The sequence below is a fragment of the Plectropomus leopardus genome, chromosome 11, assembly GCF_026936395.1.
Source record: "Plectropomus leopardus strain MGB_pleo_1.0 chromosome 11, ASM2693639v1, whole genome shotgun sequence".
NCBI classification, from domain to species: Eukaryota; Metazoa; Chordata; class Actinopteri; order Perciformes; family Serranidae; genus Plectropomus; species Plectropomus leopardus.
In genome coordinates, this window is record NC_142186.1 from 26,776,310 (window position 1) to 26,795,788 (window position 19,479).

Sequence of the window (19,479 nt, forward strand, 5' to 3'; positions counted from 1 at the left end):
GTGTAGGAGGATGCAATAAAAAGCTCAGTATAAGCTTCAGTGAGTGTCATCAGGAATATGGCTGTTATGTTTGGAGATTAAAACAGGCGTTATTGTGTGCATGTCAACTGTTGATGGCACGAATCTCTTTTGTGTGTGTGCGTGTGTGTGTGTGTGTGTGTGTGTGTGTGTTTGTCAGAGTTGGCTGAAAGTGATCCTTGGCGGAGTCTCGGGCTGGAGGATGAGGGTACATGTGGTTTTGATGTCCTCTGAGGACGACACGCTGAGATGGAAGCTCAGCAGGATCTAGACAGAGAGGGAGGAGGGAGACGAAGGGAGGATAAAAGGAGGCAGAGGAGGGAGGAGGTGATGAAGGTGTGAAGACAGAGTGGGAGAGGAGGAGCACAGCAGACGTTAAGAGGGATCACATGCTATACTCAGCAGCAGTGCTGGAACAGAGGTACAATTTAGGGTATGCTATTTGGATTTACTTAGTAATATATCATTTTATGCCACCTGATACTTCTACTCAACCATTTAGAGTGAAAAGTTTTTACTGCATTGATTCAATTATAAATATATTGATTATATATTTTATATTATAAATTACAGCTTGTCTGATCTTCTTTCTGTCGTCCCTTGCTATAACTCAACATCAGTCTTTCCATTTCCTGCATCACATCATTTGTCTTTCACCTCCTCCTCCTCCTCCTCCTCTTCTTTGTCAATACTCACATGCATGAGTAGGAGCTGCATCTCATTCTCAGCGATCCTCCTCCCGACACACTGCCTCGCCCCGAACCCAAACGCCAGGGAGCGAAACGCCCCCGCCTCCTCTCCTTTCTGGCCTTCTTTTCTACCGCTGCTCCATCGGCTGGGGTCAAAGCACAGTGGATCCTCAAACACCTCGGCACTCCTTCCCAGGGGGTAAAGACAGGCCTGAACCATCGTCTGAGGGGAGAGTCGATAACCATGAAACACACCGATGTCAGCCGGAGCACTAAATGTCCCTGAACATGTTTGAGTCACAGTCTGATCTCAGTCTCACCCCGGCAGGTACGTGGTAATTCTGCAGAACAATATCTTTGATCGGATACCGCTGCACTGTGGTTCCCACTGGATATAACCTGACACAACCAAGACACACAAACACACACACACACACACACACACACACACACACACAAAGAGTTATGTGTTATAGATGTTATCTTTGACTTCTGACTCAACACCAAACTCAGGGGTTACTGCAAATCAATTCTTATTGCTGATGAAAACAGTGCAGAAAGAAAAAGACTCTTAGAGATCTTTTCCAAAGCTCAGAGTCTATTTTTTTTTTTTATGATTCTCTATTGATCTGAAGAAAAAATGACTTTTTATTCTCCTCTTACATTCATCATCTTAGCCAGTGAAGTGTAGGGATGCAACAAATGTTCTTGGTTCACTATATATCAGCCGCTTGTTAGTTATCTGATTAATTGCACATTTGTTTGGGAATTTGCACCATTAAAGCATAGTATCAGTGTTAGTCTTGCATTCTTGTGTTATCGTTTGGTCCTATCTTGATGAAATCTTAATTACTTTAAGCAGTGGTGTAGGTTTTGTTTCAAAATCGACTGGGACATCAATGAAACACAGTGTTTGGCAGGTTGATTTCCTGCATTCTGGTGTACATTTAAGTATCTTTGTGCATTTTTGAATACGTTCTGATGTAAATATGTGTAATTCTGTCAAAACAAAAGTCCTCAGCTACTTTCATGTTCTTAATGGAGGAGAAAAAAGGTACAGGTTCTAAACATTGAGGATGACTTATCACCGCCCCCATCCTAAGGACAAATATTTGTCCTTTTTCTGAATCACATTGTGATGTAAATGTCTGAAATTTTGTCAAAACAAAAGTCCTTGGCTACGTTAATGTTTTCAACGGGGGAAAAAAAATGTACTTGTTCTAAATATTGAGGAGGACATATCACCATCCCATCTTATGGACAAATAAGCACGGTCCATCCACTGATGAAGACCAAATGATATGACTAAAAGTCCCAATAAAACGTGTAAGTGGACCTCAAGTTGTCACTGTTTCATCAAACTACAATTTCCAAGGACAAGAATGAACTCTCATGCTTAACTTTTAAACTACGGATGAGAGGGTCCTAAAAGTGCTATGGAAAGGAATCATACTGAGCTCACATGTCAAATCTGTCTCCTTGATAGCTGAGCAAACTCCATTCACGGATAAAGAAAGCTCAGGAAAAAGCTTTCAGTTTATGCTTCTGGGGCAACATGCAAAAAAACCCAACCTCAAGCTAAAAAAAAATCTCTGCATGTGATTCCTTGTTGGTTTCTGAGCATATATTCACAACACGGAGCAGAGGTGATTTGGCCCTAAAACAGTTAAACCGTGAGCAGATGGATGTGTCCTGAGCATCATGTACCTGAGTATCTCCTTGATTGTGCCTTTCAGCAGTGGTGCTCCCTGCAGGGCTTTCTGAAGATCCCCACCGGCCTGAGCCCATGACGCCCTCACCTGCTGCCTCACCCTCTCCTGCACCTCCGGGTTACGGCCCAACTCAAACAGAGCAAACTGCAGGGGCACTGCTGTCTGCAGAGAGGACGGATGAGAGGTGACACGGAAGCAGTTAGGGTGAGGGAAGAAGACAAATACACAGACACAGTTTCCATCACCTCAGAGGACACTGAATTGATTTACATTAATTTCCTGGGATTACCCATGTCATAACCCATAATTTCACCCCTAAAATTTCAAGTTATGTAGACTTTCATTTTGTCCCCAAAAGGGAGACCAGTCCCCACAATATGACTGTACAAACAGATTTGTGTCCCCATGACATGAGTTACATGTACACATGCACACACACACAGTCATGTTTCCATCAGTTCAGAGGACATTACATTGATTTACATTAGTTTCCAGGAATTACCCTAAACCATGACCTAAGCCATCACCCAAAAATTCATGATTTGAATTATGAAGACTTGCATTTTGTCCCCAAAAGGGAGACCAGTCCCCACAATATGACTGTACAAACAGATTTGTGTCCCCATGACATGAGTTACATGTACACATGCACACACACACAGTCATGTTTCCATCAGTTCAGAGGACATTACATTGATTTACATTAGTTTCCAGGAATTACCCTAAACCATGACCTAAGCCATCACCCAAAAATTCATGATTTGAATTATGAAGACTTGCATTTTGTCCCCAAAAGGAAAGCCAGTCCCCACACCATGAATAATACATGCACACACATACAACACACGAGCAGACGCACCGTGTCGACTCCTCCAGCCATCAGCTCAGTGACGTTGGCTTTGATGAGGTCCAAAGACAGCTGCCCTTTCTCCATGAGTTGATTCAGAACCCCGGTGTACTGGCCTCCAGCTGCTCCACCCTCCGACCCCAGAGACTGGGAGGAAAACAGGCGCTGGTACCCTCTCTGGATCCTCGCCTCCGCTGGAAGAGGATCAGAGCAGAATGACTGAGTCAGGTAAGATGGGAGTAGTGCAGGAGGAAACAGACTGAAGAGAGAAACTAAATTCATTTATAAATTTAGGAGTCCAGTGAGTGTTCGTACCATGGGTGAAGATGTGGTCCCATGCACTGGCGTGCTGGGTCCACAGGGGAGCGCCGATGTAGAGCAGCAGGCGAGGGGGCAGGTAGAGGAGCGGGGGTGTTGTTGCCAGCATTCGCTCTACAGCCCAGATGAACTTCTGGGACTCCAGAGAGGGAGATGAGGAGAAGAGGCCAATACGTTCCCCGTAGATCACATGGCAACTGGCTACAGTGAGAGATACATGGCGGTGAGCAAACAAGCTGAACTGAGGCTAAAACAAGTTGAAACCCTGTTTTTTAAAAATGTTTTAAACTAGTAAAGGCTGCACTGGATAATAAACTCCAGGTTGACATTTTTTAAAGCCGATTATAAAAACATCCTGACTCATTTTTTCATGCACTAAATTTAAGCTTTGCAGGATTACATGGCCCTATGGATTGTAAAATGAGGCCCCAAAAATGTCTGTGAGTATGACTGCAAGAAAATATTCTGTGTTTTTCAAATTCAGCTCCATACAGAAAGACAGTTTGGTGTTTTGAGAGCATAAATTGCATCAGACAGGGTTCAGACAGTCAAGAAGACCTCTGGGGTGGGGGTGGGGTGGGGTTAGTAGAACTTGCAAATGCAAATTTCCAGCCCTGGAAAAGTTTTGGAAAACAAAGTATAACCAAAGGCATTGATTTTTTTATTCCACAAACCTGTACAATAACACTTTCTGGCTATAATAAATGGTGTCATTTTTGTTGATTCACCAGTTTTTTTTTAAGAAAAAAAATCTATTATTTAAAATGTTAAAAAACACAAAATCACAAAATGGTTTTCTTTAAAAATTGCCAATCATTTTTGAAGGAAAAAAAAAGCCATTCATCTCTTTAGAAATCACCAAAAATCTATTAAGGATCAAAAATAGCCCATATTTTTAAAAGAAAATGTGCCCTCCAAACCTACAGGCCAGTTTGGACGGTATGTTTTCTTAAAAAATCAACAGTAAAATAAATACAAAATACAGTCATTTAAAATTGTATTACCCTCGTTTCCAAGAATGTATGGTCTTAAAAAATTGCCTCAAAGTCATGAAAACGATGGGTAAAAATGTGCATGAACCTGCTCAGAGGAACAACCTCACATCCATCACCCATCAGACATAGTCGTATTACATTAACCCTGCATCACTGACTGGAATCATTTCTTGCAGCTCTATTCCTATCCCGGCTTAGCACCTGGCTTCGTGTGATGTGGTCCCATTAGGAGCAGAGTAGCATGACTCAAAGTCATCAACTATTCACCCCTCTCTTGCTCTCCCTCTCTCACACACACACACACACACACACACACACACACACACAGATGCATACAAGTACACAGCACGCTGAGTCACACAAGCATTCACACTTGTGAATGTGGCATGTTGCAGATAGGCTCATGAAAGGAGCAGACCCGCTGAAAGAATGCGGGAGCTTTGATCGTCTTTGTTGGCGTTTCTATTTTTAAAGGTGTTCTCCTCGACCTCCTACATCTGTAATATGCTAACGACAGATCAGCCTCGGGTTAAAATGAGGTTTAGTTCTTGTAAGAGGCGAGAATATTTTTTGATTAAATACAGAAAGAGCTAAAGCAGTGAAATGTTAGGATTTTTTTAGATTTTAAAAAGGGGATGTTGTACATTGTGTAATTCCTCTGACGTGAGACGCTGTCACAGCCTACGTCAGCATTTGTGACTCAGCTATGAAAACCTGTCAAAAGAGGGAGGTGGTATTAATCCATATGGTCCCCTCCCCCAGGACTTTAATGTCAATCATAGCTGGATGAAAAGGAGACCTGACAGTTCAGAAGTGGGATGTCCCCATAACGCCCTTGTCCTTTTACACCTCTCTACACTTTTCCTGGATAGAAAAGGCGCCAGAATTCTGTGGCGATGGTGTGTAAATAAAACAACGGTAATCACACATGAGAATACATATCAAGTCAAAGAGGACTGAAGATGATGACCTTCAAGTGCAAAGCGGAAGAGGTCGGGACTGGGATCCATGGTCAGGATGCGTTTCCCCTCCCCACCTCTCCCCTCCCTCTCCACTCTTGCCCGCAGCATTCGGCAGAAATCCCCGGCGACCTCATCAAGCAGGGGGAGAAAGCGCTTCACAGGCGCACTCATCATCACCTCCTTGTTGAGCAGTAGACGGTCAGCTCGCCACTCCTCGCCGTTCCTGTGGAGAGAAGATTTGGAGCGGGGCATTAAGGTCGAGCCGCTTTCTTCTGCTCAGTCATTGTGAAACAAAGAAATTATAGAAAGAAAACCAGACATCCTTTCTGGAGGCTGTAGACGTGCTGGTGCGTTACTTTAATATGCAGTAAGAAGAGAGGAAACTGCACCTGTTTCCTGTTGTGTTAACCTGAACCTAAACAAAGCCCATCTTTGATGCCTAATGTCTACCCAACTGTACCTTTACCCATCCATTATTTCTGCAACACTTGGCCAAAACCTAAGACCATGGACACATTATCAGACAATGGGCCCCTGGAACCAGATATTTAAAAGGTCCTCCTAAATAGAAGCAAGAATAGACTAAAAGAGACACAAAATGAGACTAATCTTACTGCTGCATCATTTGTAGTCTTTTTTTTTTGATACCATCTCAATATTTAGATATAAGATTTTGAACCTTCTCTTTTTTTTACTTACAAAAATGATGCCATCAGAATAATTTCAAAAATGCTACAATCACATTAATATTCCATTTTTGAGAGCTTTTAAAAGTGGCATCAACATGGGTAAAATTGAATACTTTACACAACTGATTGAACAAGCAAGAAGACGATGATACAAGTGATTACATGCACTTAAACACACACACACACACACACACACACACACACACACACACACACACAGTTGTTTCCCTAACTTGTGGAGACATTCCAACATTACACTGAGTTAAGCCTCTTTCATGCATAATTTCTGGGGTAAATTATTTAGATAACCTTTCAGGCACCATTAGAGATTTTCAGTTTTGACAAGTGCATTACATTCACGACACACATGCATATACAAAATTGTGTGTGTGACTGTGTGTGTGTGTGTGTGTTACTGACTTGAGGAAGACTCCCTTGCTGTGCTGCCGTGTCTCTCTGTGTGTTGCCCAGGGCTGCAGGGTCATCCGTCGTGGGTTCAGGCCCTCTGAGCGAAACAGCTCAGCGATGTCAGACGGCAGCATGATGTTCACGCTGCTTTGGGTGCCCAAGTGCTCTCTTCACAAAAACACAGAAAGACTCGAGAGTAAACCTATTTGCACTTCTGCAATATAAAATTTTGAAACTGATGTTCAGTACTTTCTCTACTTATTTAAGAATCAGTGTAATACTTAAGGTAAGATAATCATCCTGCTACCTGTAGATGGGACCCAGGGTGTTGAAGGTCCGCTCCATGTGCTTGTGGAGCTGCCGGAAGCGATCTTCTCTCCAGAACTTCACCAAGTTGACCCAGCCGCTCCTCCCTGTGTGAGGGATCTCCTCAAAGCTCCGCACTCGTCCATCCACACCTCTCTTTCTAACACCTGTGCTCTCAGCTCCTTTTGTCTCCTCCAACTTTCCATGTGCCACCGGCTCCGCTGCCGTCACACAAAGAGCTCTGTGTGGCGTGACACGACAAAGAAGATTTCTGGACCCACTGGTGCCCCATGCTCTGACAGTCACGGGCACTTGGATGTTCATGCTCCTCATGGTTCAAACGAGATGTGTTCATCTGTCTCATCAAGAGATGTGACACCGCTCGCTGCCGTGTTTGCAGGACAGACTATTTCCCACTGTCATCCTCAACCTTGTATCCTTGGATGTGTCCTATTGCTCTGACAAACTGATAGCAGACGATGATTAATGGATGTGGAGATCAGAGTTCAAGAGAATCACAACAGAGCCCAGATGTCAGGCTGGTCCAGAACACACACATAGCTGTGTTTCCATCACTTCAGAGGACATTATATTGGCTTCAATTCATTTTTTCAAGACTTCCCCGAACCCTAACCACTACTTGCCTGTCCCTTTAATTTCATCCAGCCTTAACCCAAGTCTTCACCCTAAAATTTAATGATTGGTATTATAGGGACTTTCACTTTGTCCCCAAAAGATAGGAGTCCCAACAATGTGCCTGTGTGAACAGCATAACCGCACAATATGAGTAATACAAGAATACATACACACACACACACACACACACACACACACACAGAGAGCGAGAGTGAGTGAGTGAGTGAGTGAGAGAGAGAGAGAGAGAGAGAGTCATGTTTCCATCACTTCACATTATTTCCTGCAGACTTACCCCTGACCCTAAACACCCCTCTTGCCTAACCCTAAACTTCCCCTGACCCTAACCCAGGTATTTGCCCTGAAATGTAATAATTCACTTTCTGAGGACTTGTGTATTGAATAATGCATGCCACAGACACATAGACACACACACACACACACACACACACACACACACACAGAGACATTAAATTGACTTACATTAATTTCCTGGAAACTTTATTATTATTATTATTATTATTATTATTATTATTATTATTATTATTATTATTTATAAACCTTTATTTATTTACATCATGGGGACTTTCATTTTGTCCCCAAAAGGAAGGCCACAATGTATTTTGTAACCATTATGTTACAAAATACAAAATTTTGTAACCATTATGTTACAAAATACATTGTGGGGAAACAACATAAGTTATACACATCTACAAGTACACACACACACACACACACACACACACAGTCATGTGTCCATCTCTTCTGGGACATTACATTGACTTACAATAATTTCCTGGAGATTTACCTCTCACTGTAATTACTACTTGCATAACCTAACCGAAGTCCTTTCCCTAACCTTTAAAAAATTATGAGGACTTGCATTTTGTCCCCAAAATGAAAGTAAATCCCCACAGTGTGACTGTATAAACAGATATGTGTCCCCACAACAACAGTGTTGTAGTACTCAGGATCAGTGTTGGTCTGGAGACTTGTCTAAAGACCACTTTTTTGAAGGTCTCAGTCTCGTCTCGGACCCTCTCTTCTTGGGTTAGGGTTAGGGTTTGATAAAGAGGATTTTGGGATTTTGGGACCACAGCTGCTGGGGTATCACTAAACTACCTGTCCGGACAAGCAGTGTTGAATAAGGATCATTAACCTGATTTCAGCTCATTAGTGCTTGTATTTGTTTTCTCATAGAAAACAGAATATTCCTGTACATAAATTCACCTCTGCGTTGTGTTTTGATTATTTTATCAAGACATTTCTCATGATACACTTGTACGTACACACATATACAGCAGGACAATAAAGAGGGCAAATGAAGAGGAATCTTCATATGTTTTCTGTGGGTGTTTTTATGGACATGTGTACCTGTCAGATCATTTTCAGGAGTGCCTTTGGTTTACCGTACGTGTGTCATTCAATGTGGGACTCGCACTGGTCCAGTCTCGGTCATGACTAGGTCTTAGTTTAGATGGTCTTGACTAAACACTACCAGACTACATGAAGGCCCAAAAAAGAGTGCATCTAGGCCATCAAAGTTGTCTTTATTACAGCTAATAGACCAAAAGCAAAAAGGTCAACTTTTAAATTTGTGGGGAAATTGACAAAGTTTTATGGTGAGTTCTTAGTCTCTGCTTCCTGTTGTATAAAACCTTTGATTAGGCAACATGAGACTATCAACACACCTATGAAAACTTAACAAGAAACTAACATCTTAAAACTTGGCTCAAAAAAGATACAATTTATATACAGTACATGTGATATAGATTTACAAAGCAAAACAAATTTCTCAGTTAATCATACGTACAAAACAAGTAAATTGAATGTCATTGTTTGTGTAGATGTGTGATGAAATGTTAATGTGTTGCCCTGAGATTCCTTACTTGTGTATAGATCACTCATTTGGATCTATATCATTTAGAAAGACATGAAAATAAGAAGAAACTAGCTATAGTAGCTTCTAGATTACATAACACATAATCTAATATTATTAAATAATTATCAGAATTTAAAAAATAGGCCCTTCATGGGGTTAAACCGTGATAAACCCTTTTACAGTAAATAACTTAAGGAATTTTATTAACAAAAGTGAATTATGTTTAGCTGAAAATGTAATTAATATACTGACCCCTATTAATTTTATTAAATTATATCATTATTGTATCATCAGATGAAATATAACACCATTTCACTGACTGGTGTTTAAGTAAATTTTATCAGAAAATTAATTACAGGTTTGAGCTTGTTTGCAGTCCCTTTAAATGAATATTTAGTGCAATTTAAATAAGATATAAAATGGTCTGGCATGTTATTATTGCTACATAAAAGACAAAAAAAGAAGTACAAAAGGAAAGTCTGACGGACATATTTGTGTAACAGAGATGAGTGAGTTTGAATATTGATATGCAATGTTGAAGTTTATGTGTGAGCAGCGATCATGTGTGAAGGTCACCTGTTGTTTCTCTGCACTAATACAATCAGAAGGCGGTGTAGCTATCGTCCCTGTGATCACACATCGATCACATGACTTTACAACTCGCTGCTGTGGCAGGAGTGGACGTCTTAGTGTGTTTCCTCCCCGTGAGCGCCGCTGTGTCAAAGCTGAGGCCTTGAAAGGCGCTCAGCAGGTTGAAGCCGTCGTCCTTGGTTTTGGTTTCAGGATGGATAATCTTCGACAGCTCGTGGGGGAGCGACACTCTCCCTCCGACAGACCTCAGGTGGTTTGTGTCCTTGGGGCTCTAATTAATAGATAAAAACAGGTGTCGAAGAGGGTGAATGTGACAAAAAATAAGAACTTCGTGCTGATGATCTAAATTAACTGTTTTTGTCTCATGCCTTTGTCTCACACACATTCCCCATAGCACACTGTCAGCACTTGAAGCACACATTATCAGTCTGCTATTGGGGAAGAAGCTCTGGATTGTTTGTATTTTTTTTACACAAAGCACAACTGTCTTGGACAGCACTAAACCCAGGACTAGTGTCTGGGTTATCTTGTTTTGATTGGACTTCTGCATGTTAGTAGGTCATTTTTGTCTCCACAAAAATCAAGTAAAAGACATATGTCGACAGTGTGATTCAACTTTTAATTTGATAATCGGTGCCCTAAAGGTGAAGCCTGGCTGCACTTTATCTCTGGAGGAGTTCACTGGACCAGTTAAAACCACAGTTGATTTGTTAGCTGTATCTGGCTCTTTTAGAACATTATTCTGACGATATCAGAGAAACTCATGTGAAGTGGAGTGGATTGGAAAATTGGTGAAGTCAATGTAACTGGCTCTTGCTACTGCGAGACTAAAAAGGTGTGATAAATAGACTCTGACTGGCTGTGAAAGAAAATGGATCAACGTCAGGCATGAGAGTCCACAGAGACAGAGTCTGGGCTTTTCTGAGGTGCGTGCATAAGTTTTTTATAGGTTGTAAGATCTTTTAAACAATTCACGTAAAGAACAAAGCAGGAATGTTTTATTGTGTAGTCCAAATCTTTAGCATGTAGTCTGCTGGGGGGGAGGCAGAGAGCCCGGGAGTCAGGCCCATGCTACATCAACATAGAGCATAGAAAAACACCTGTAAAGTGAGAATTTATTGTTTGGGAGGTTGATGAAGTAAAAAAAACTTTAATAAAAAAAGAGCACATACTTTCAGGCTTGCCATAAGGCGGGGGGTCAAAGTATGCAGATGACCCTGGCCCTTGGCCCAGGATGGGGCCACATGTAAAGGTCCATGCACCACTGGTGGTGCTGGAGTGTGTGAATTTGGAAAATTTTGCCTCACCATCCATGATTTCTAATAACTGGCCAGTATACCTCCACAAAAGCTGCACAGTCCTAAAATTTATTATATTAAGAAAAATATTTTTAATCACCATCTGAACCTCTGCATGCATCCAAATAGGCAGGGTTATACCATATCATAGTGATTTTTGTATTCTGAATATTAGGGCTGATTAGTACAGTCAGACATAAAACCACTGAGTTACGGTCATGTAAGTGAGTTTAAAATGAAATTTAGTTGTTTTTTTCTGATCTTTGAGTTAGAGCGAGTAAAGCTTATGATATTGTGCCGCCACACTTTAATGATGATTGCAAGATTAGCATGCATACCAGTATCTTAATTAAAGTGAACTAGGGGTGGATCTCCCTCATGCATAAATCATACATTTATAACAGCCTAATTTAACGCATGATCCATGATGATGAAGGTACAGAAATATTGAAATGCATGGCAAACGTAGCATATCATTAATATTAGATTATTTTTTCATAGATTATTTTTTTCTCCTTGTATGACCAAAAAATCTAACAAAATATTTAAGAAAAAAACCCACAGACCTCAGACAGCTGATATTTTTTCCTGAAGTGAGCTCTCATCGCCGCCCTCTCTGCATTCTTCTGAGCGTTCATCGCTTCTCGCTGCTTTCTGTAAACACAGCAAAGAAAAATCAAATACACCTGACATATTGCAGAGTGGATTTCATTGAAGACACATCTCTGCCACAGCAGTGACTCAGGTTTGTGACTCAGAGTTAACTCGGTTCATTTTAGCTGCCTTCTCTAATGAAGGTAAATGGAAGCAGCTGCAGGTGGAAACATAATGAAAATGTCACATTTAGAGACGACGTGAATTCAGAACACATGTTGCAGCTCATACAGAAGGTGAGTTCTTTTTCAGATTAAAACTTAATTTCACATGCAAAAAGATGGATGGAAAATAAACTTTTTCAGATTCGTGACATTTGTCCAAAGAAAGCACATGTGCTGCGATGCTGTTTTCAGTGATGGAGAGTATCTTAGTACATTTACTCAATCTAATGACACTTAACATTTCTACTCCACTTCATTTCTCAGGAAAACATTACTTCCATTTACATGCAATAAAATAAGCCTCATCCTGGCATACTACAATATTAACATGCTGCTTTCATGTTCATGCATCTGAAATACTAATCTAAGAATACATTAGATAGTACAATACTCTCAGGGACTATTTTTCTGCATTGAGTACTTTTATTTTTTATGCTTAAAAGTACATTTTTTTTCATCCAGCTGGCATTCGGTGTTATTGACACTGACATTTGGTTGAATTTAGGTCGTCAGTGTCAGGGAAACATTTAATGCCAGCGTCACTTTGAGAAAGAATACTGATGACAGATGACGTTAACATTTGGTTTAAGTTGTGTTGCTAAGCAACAAAAATGCAATGTCTTCCAAACTTCTCATGACAGCATCATCTTGACATAGAGCAAAAATATCTAGTTGCAGGGTATGTAGAACAAAATGTTAACGTACGTACAGCATGAAATTCTAACATTTTAATCTAGCAATTTAATTCCAACCAAAATTGTCTGTCGCATGAGTCCAGTGTCTTTTTGATGTCATATTGACATCCAGTACCAGCTGGGAATACTTATATACTTTCGATTCAGTTAAGGAATTTTACTCGTAATTAAGTATATTTGCAGAGCAGTACTGTTACTTTACTTAAAGGTTCATTTAGAGGCATTTAGTGGTGAGGTTACAAAACAGGTTGCCATGTGCGTAAGAGAGCTACAGCAGCTGATATAACATACTTAACGCCCTTCAAAAGCCAATGTTTGGTTTGTCTGTTCTGGGCTACTGTAGAACCAACAGGGTGGACTCTGTGGGAGACGACCCGCTCCGTATGTGGATATAAACTGCTCACTCTAAGGTAACGAAAACCCAACAATTCTTATTTTAGGTTTATTTTAGATTATGAACTAACGAAAACATTATTTAGAATATTATTTACTATTTCTGCCAATAGATGACCCTAAAGCTTACACACTGGGCCTTTGATTCAAGGCATGTTGTGTTTCTACAGAGTGTCCACTTGCCTCTCCTTCTCCAGGTCCGCCTGGTACGAGCAGATGATTGTTGGATCTCTGTGTTGTGATGTCCGTGGAGGAGGTGTCCTCCCCAACCTGTTGCATCCCCCTCCTCTACTCCTCCTGTTTCTGCGTCTGGCACACAATTTCTTCTCCTTCACCCTCGACACACAGCTGGTCAGCTTCCTCATGGGCGCCCTCAGCGATTTTTTTACTCTCACCACAGACTCCATGATGCTCCGAGGACGGGAGGGAATGACCACACCACTACTTCTTACACAGATGGTGGGTGAATATGTAACGGTTTTCTCCTTCACTCATGTTGTGTTGATCTGACAGGAAAAACTCGGGACACAAAGTCTCACGTTGTGTGGCGGCAAGAACTCAGGGTGAGACCTGCCAAGGACAAGGACATCAGTCAGACTCGGCTCAGACTGTCTACATGCACACCTGCTTACTAATACATACACAGATAAAGTGTTTGTCATTTAGACAGAGACAGATGAAGACCACCACCCCTGTATGTTTCTGCAAACCATTGACATTTGGACATTATTAGGTAGAGGATACACAACACTTGGTTGGGGTTGTGAATAAAATCATGCTCTTGATTAAAATATGTAATTTTTGTGGCACAATCATGGTGGGAAATGCTGGAAAAGTCTCTCTAAAAAACTCGCAGTTTGAAAATGTATGCTTAATAACACTTTGGTTAACAATTAGTTATATTTAGGTACAAAAAATGGTCGGGATAAGATCATGTTTTGGCAAAAAAGTACCCTGACTGGGGGGCACAATCCTAGCAGGAAAAGCAGTAATGTCTCAGATAAAAACAATGGCTTTTTGTGGCACCGACAGGTTGCTACAAAACACCCAAGTTTGGAGCATAAAAATCTGATGAAAAGATAGCAATGAAACACTAAACTGTCTGCAATTATAAAGCCATCTGGCCGAGGTTTCACGCCATCCACCATCCCCTCCACCTCCGGGTACAACGTCAAAGTTGAAAGAAACGTTGATTTGATACATATTAAATGTGAGCTTGTAACATATCTGTGACTTGCAGAAACATACAATGCCAAACATTTTCTTCTGGCAACTGTGTTGGAAACTATACAAGAACAAAAAGTGACAAATGTTAGACTCAAACATAACCGACAGGTTCTTATTTAGGCCATTTCTCATCCACACACAACAGTAACATGGTTTATCATGTTTGTCCGCTCTGCAGTTTTCTTACCCATGCAGGTGGTCACAGTTGGCCAGAGGCTCACAGCATAAAATCCTGATAAAGCTCCAGCCAGATGGCTTCTGCTGCGACCAGACAATCCTGCAAAGCTTCAGAACAAATCAGAGAGAACAAGACGAAACAAGTTTCTCCATAAAATGTTGCTCCTGTGCTCCTTGACCCTCACAGGAGTAAATCACTGTTTGCCGGTCCAGGTTCTGCTTGTTCTGCTCCCAAACTCGTTCCACTCTTCAACTCCTCCCAACTCTCCGATACAGATTACCACTTAAAGGACTTAATGAGGGGAATCTCGTTAGCCGTGGCAGGTAATGCACCCGATGACTCACGTGTTTGTGATGGAGATTTAGAGAGCTGATGTCATGTCAAGTGACACACGCATGCTTTTACGGGCCTGATGTCAGTGTTTGTTCCTGTATTCAGAGTCTTGTTTGTTCTCTTTAGATGCTGCATTAACTGAATTCGGTTTGGTTTATATCACACTAAATGTAAAAAGATGACAAAGGACAAAATGGTGCTTAAATTCAGCCAAGTGGGCTGGCAGAAAGCCATGAAGATTCTTCTCGAGATAAAGCAGTTCAATTTCTCCCAAGAACATAATCTGTATTTGGCTCTCTGGGTATTCAGAGAAGAGCAAAGATTTGGGGAGAGGAAATGAAACAAAGCGACACCTGGATGGAGAGCGTCTGGCCTGAGACGGCGGCGTCTGAGTCATAGAAAGATAAAAGAAAATTACTAACAACTGGACCAATTCCAAACAAAAATTGTCATTGCTGTTTTTTCTTCTTTTCTCCTTTACTAATATTTTTCCTTTTTAAATTCCTTATCCATGCAATTGTTTCTACTTATCCACCTTTTCACTTATTCTTTTTCAGTGATTGTTAACAAATATTTACAGATATGGGTCTCTTATCAAGGAATTCCACTCGTTGCTTCACTGATTTTTTTCCCATTAAAGGGTTTTTTGGGGAGAGTTTTTCCTTAGTCACTGCTGTGAGGGTCCAAGGAAGCCCTCAAAGCCCTCTGAGGGAAATTGTAACTTGTGATAATGAGTTTTATGAATTAAATTGAATTGCTAATTGTTAATACAGTCCTATATTACTGTATTAACATTCAACCACCACAACTCATGGACCATGCATGGACTGCAGTGATCAGAGAGACAAATAAAAAGACCAAAGACAACCCTGAAGGAGCTGGAAAGCTCCACAGCAGAGACTGGAGTATCTGTCCACAAGACCAGTTTAAGCCACATGTCCACTGAGCTGAACTTTTTGGAAGAATGGCCAGAAAAATGCCTTTACCTAAACAAAGATATTAGAATATGTTTGGAGTTTTCAACAAAGGCACGTAGGAGACTAACAAACACACAGAAGACGCTACTCTTGAACTATCTGGCCCCCCTTTAAAGTCCAGCTCTTTAGAGTAAACAGCTCAAAGTGGACAGAGTCTCCACTGTGGAGTTTTCCAGCTTCCTCAGATTTTGGTGTCTCTGTCATCTCTCTCTGATTACTTGCCTGGTATTTTAGTTTTAGTGTAGTAGTGGGTTTGTTGTGGTGCCGCATTTTTTCTATTTTGGAATAATGGATTTAATGGTGCTCGGTAGGATGTTCAAAGTTTTAGATTTTCGTAAGAACCCAACCTAGATCTGAAGTTCTACAAAAAAAAGTTTTCCCTGACCTGTTTGAAGAGCGCTTTGGTCGTCATGGTGCCACGTGTTTCGTGGTGCTGCAGACTCTGGGGCCTTTCACAGCAGGTGTGTGCTGAGATCAAGTGATGCTTGGATTGAACACAGGTGGACTTTGACTAATTATGTGAATTTTGACAGTAATTGTTAGCACAGTCTTTAGTGTCACAGCAAAGGGGGTGAATCAGATGCACAAATCACTTTTCATTAGGCATTAGTTTTCATTGTTTTCACTTTACTGATTTTGACTATTTTGTGACTTCAACTCCATTAAAAAACTCCACGTAAAAATCCATTTAAATTAGTTCATACTGCGACAAAATCGGTCTCAGGAGTTTGCACTTGACTCTGAATTTTCTTGATTCCTCAGCAATAAACCCACCAAGTGTGAAGTCGATCAGATAAGCAATTGCAGAGAAAACCAGACAGACAGACTTTTTCCATTTTTGTTAGGTGTCTTTATAGCCTTCTGCTGATGAATGCTAAACTGGGGGCTTAAAGTGCATTTCTATTTTTCCTTTGGAATATTTTCTATGTCTGAATGTCTTTGACTGATTCCCCCCGGTGAGTTTTATCTATGGCCTACTCGGATGCTCTATTTGGCACACACACGCCTTCTGATCACTTAAAATCCCTCCATCCATGGTTTCCCCTCCTATTCTTTTTCCAGTCTGCTGCCCCGGCCACCTCGGTGTCTGACAGGTGAGGACGCTTTAATGCTTTAACGAGATCACCAAGAGAGGCCACGCCTCCTCGAGCTCATGTTCAGAGACAGATCTGGGATCAGACCACTCATTGGTCCTGTGTCAGCAGTATTTCTCCACAAACAAAGGTGGAGCTCATTAATAATCCTACAAATGAAATATGTTTATTTATACGTTCATATTTTCCAATTTCCAACTTCATGCAAACGTGGATCTTAGTGAAAAATCAAGCACAAACATACTGTTGTAAAATATTACAATACTCTTGAAAAACTTTTAAAAAGCAATGCACACTCTGTCAAATACACTCTATAGTGACAAGGTTGTGTGTGTGTGTGTGTATGTGTGTGTGTGTGTGTGTGTACCAAAGCTTCCATGCCAGCCCCCCATAAAGAGGTACTTAAAGGATTCTCATGCATCAGTGTCCAACATGTGACAGGAACAGTCACTGACACCAACATATTAACCCACACACACACACACACACACACACACACACACACACACAGACACTTACACACACACATATTCTCATGCATGACCACACGAGAGGCTTGTCTTCTGCACAAACAAAGGTTATGCTAAATATTAATGTAATACTTAAAATTCTAAGTATACATTTCATCCTAACACATTAGCATAATGACCCAAATACATAAAAACATTGGAAATTATCACTTTGAAAAAAGCCAATGTGACCATCAGGGGATTCTTCACTATTTATATAAATCCCAGTTATCATTTTTTTGGGGGAATTTAAATGGACTCTTCAGATCTAGAGACAGACACCTGAAAACTGCAGCCTGCAAAACTAGAGAGACAAGAGAGACAAAATGAAGACATCATTTTATCCACACTACAGTCCAGACTTTTGGGTAATTTATGGTTATTATCATGTATTGCAGACGGATAGCATAGATGGATTCGGCATGCCGCTCAGCCGTGTTGCCAATTTGCCCTAATAGCCAAAAGCGGTCCTGCAGCAAAGAAAAATCCCCTGCAGAGCTGAGTGAGCAATTTTTATTCAAATGAATAGACATTATCATAGAGTTTTGTGAGCAGTTCTTGTAATACAACCATGTATTATCAGCACATTTTTCATTTGAGTGCTGCCTTTCTATATTTTTGTCATTTTGACTGTTAAATTGGTCATTGTGTTTATACTGAGTCGTTAAATGGTTTGTGTGTTTTCCTACATTTCTTTTTTATTTCCCTGTGTTATTCTTATTTGTACTTTTTGCATTTTTAAAAATCATTTTTGTAATCGTCTGTGATTTCCCTGTAATTTTTATTTGTATTTATTTCATTTTATTGATTTTTTTATAGATTTTTTTTTGCCATTGTTTTTGAATGTACAGCATTTTTATTACATGTTGTTTTTAAATGTGCTTTATAAATAAGTTTGAAATGGATTTTGGATTGTATTTCTTTCCACATATATTAATTCTAACTCACAGATTATAAATAACAATAAATCTGAAGAAAAACAGTTTTTTTTCCTTTAGGATTCAGGTCTAGTGCAGAGAATAACTCGGAGACACTACAACGATGATATATTAAGAAAAGTTTGTGCACAGACACGAGTTCCATGGACCTCTTGGTCCAAGGCTGGCGCACATGCTGGCAGAGTGCACCGCAGGAGGGCATCTCAGCCTCTTAAACCACCTGATTAAGCTCTCTCAGTGATGGCCTCTGACTCCCTGTCGCCCAAAGTCCGTCTGCCTTTAGTTCTGTGGGTGCTACAACACAGGCGAACTTGCCTGCAGGTCTAGTTTTTGTGCTAAATAAAATTGGCCAAAAATTGGGTTTCCAACAGGGTGGTAATGAAGATTGTATTTAAATTCACATGACTCGCATGTTAAGTTCCAAGTAAAATGAATCTAAAACATTCTGCATTGAACATATTGGTGATGAAGTATTATTGGAATATCCTGCTCACACAAATAAGAGACTAAAAACAACCATTTTCTTTTCATTTGCTGTGTACAAATTTATTATAAAACGTACTGTGTATGGTTAATTTTGGGTTAGAAAGGGAAGAAAGAAGAAAGGAAAAAAAAAAAAAAAAAAAAACTTAAATAAATTAAAGCTGTGTATGTATAAAAAATGAAATATACGAATTTAGATATGTATAAGGAACTTGCATGATGAGAAGAGATTATGTCAAATCTTTGGTATATATGTAGGTATGAATGTACGAGTGTTTGAATGTTTTTTTTTTTTTTTTTTTGGGTGGCTCTAGTGTACCAAGAGTGCGCACAGTGTATGGTGTAGGTGTTGGTATATATGGAAATTTGTATGTAATATTTTCTTTGTAATCATTGTATGTTGGTACATACATTAATAAAAAAACAAAACAAAAAAAAAAACAAACAGTAAAACTTCAAAAAAAAAAAAAAAAAAAAAATATCCTG

General features: G+C 40.3%; 2 protein-coding genes across 3 annotated transcripts; both read right to left on the reverse strand.

The window, feature by feature from the left end:
* Positions 1 to 12: 12 nt before the first annotated feature.
* On the reverse strand, positions 13 to 7,814 carry cyp11c1 (cytochrome P450, family 11, subfamily C, polypeptide 1). Its single transcript, XM_088084470.1, has 9 exons — positions 6,946 to 7,814; positions 6,651 to 6,806; positions 5,550 to 5,764; positions 3,582 to 3,785; positions 3,279 to 3,460; positions 2,415 to 2,581; positions 1,028 to 1,106; positions 715 to 930; positions 13 to 285 (listed from the first exon to the last, which is right to left on the reverse strand). The coding sequence occupies exons 1-9, from the start codon at positions 7,275 to 7,277 to the stop codon at positions 175 to 177; spliced, it is 1,662 nt and encodes a 553-aa protein (XP_087940596.1). The 5' UTR covers positions 7,278 to 7,814; the 3' UTR covers positions 13 to 174.
* Positions 7,815 to 9,108: 1,294 nt separating this feature from the next.
* Positions 9,109 to 17,385, reverse strand: LOC121945729 (complexin-3). 2 transcript variants are annotated; one of them, XM_088084472.1, is made up of 5 exons: positions 16,355 to 17,385; positions 14,669 to 15,380; positions 13,438 to 13,824; positions 11,915 to 12,002; positions 9,109 to 10,321 (listed from the first exon to the last, which is right to left on the reverse strand). In XM_088084472.1, the coding sequence occupies exons 3-5, from the start codon at positions 13,659 to 13,661 to the stop codon at positions 10,103 to 10,105; spliced, it is 531 nt and encodes a 176-aa protein (XP_087940598.1). In that variant the 5' UTR covers positions 13,662 to 13,824; positions 14,669 to 15,380; positions 16,355 to 17,385; the 3' UTR covers positions 9,109 to 10,102. The 2 variants fall into 2 exon arrangements, with proteins under 2 accessions (XP_087940598.1, XP_087940597.1); XM_088084471.1 differs by having other exon boundaries at positions 14,669 to 17,385.
* Between the last annotated feature and the right edge of the window lie 2,094 nt (positions 17,386 to 19,479).

Excerpts from the sequence above, each read along its gene's own strand:
- cyp11c1 (XM_088084470.1), bottom strand. The coding sequence starts at position 7,277 with ATGAGGAGCATGAACATCCAAGTGCCCGTGACTGTCAGAGCATGGGGC. Across the intron at positions 6,807-6,945 it reads ACCCTGGGTCCCATCTACAG|AGAGCACTTGGGCACCCAAA; the intron begins GTAGCAGGATGA and ends GTTTTTGTGAAG. Across the intron at positions 3,461-3,581 it reads GGACCACATCTTCACCCATG|CGGAGGCGAGGATCCAGAGA; the intron begins GTACGAACACTC and ends ATCCTCTTCCAG.
- LOC121945729 (XM_088084472.1), bottom strand. The coding sequence starts at position 13,661 with ATGGAGTCTGTGGTGAGAGTAAAAAAATCGCTGAGGGCGCCCATGAGG. Across the intron at positions 12,003-13,437 it reads GCGGACCTGGAGAAGGAGAG|AAAGCAGCGAGAAGCGATGA; the intron begins GCAAGTGGACAC and ends CTGTGTTTACAG. Across the intron at positions 10,322-11,914 it reads AAAAATATCAGCTGTCTGAG|AGCCCCAAGGACACAAACCA; the intron begins GTCTGTGGGTTT and ends TCTATTAATTAG.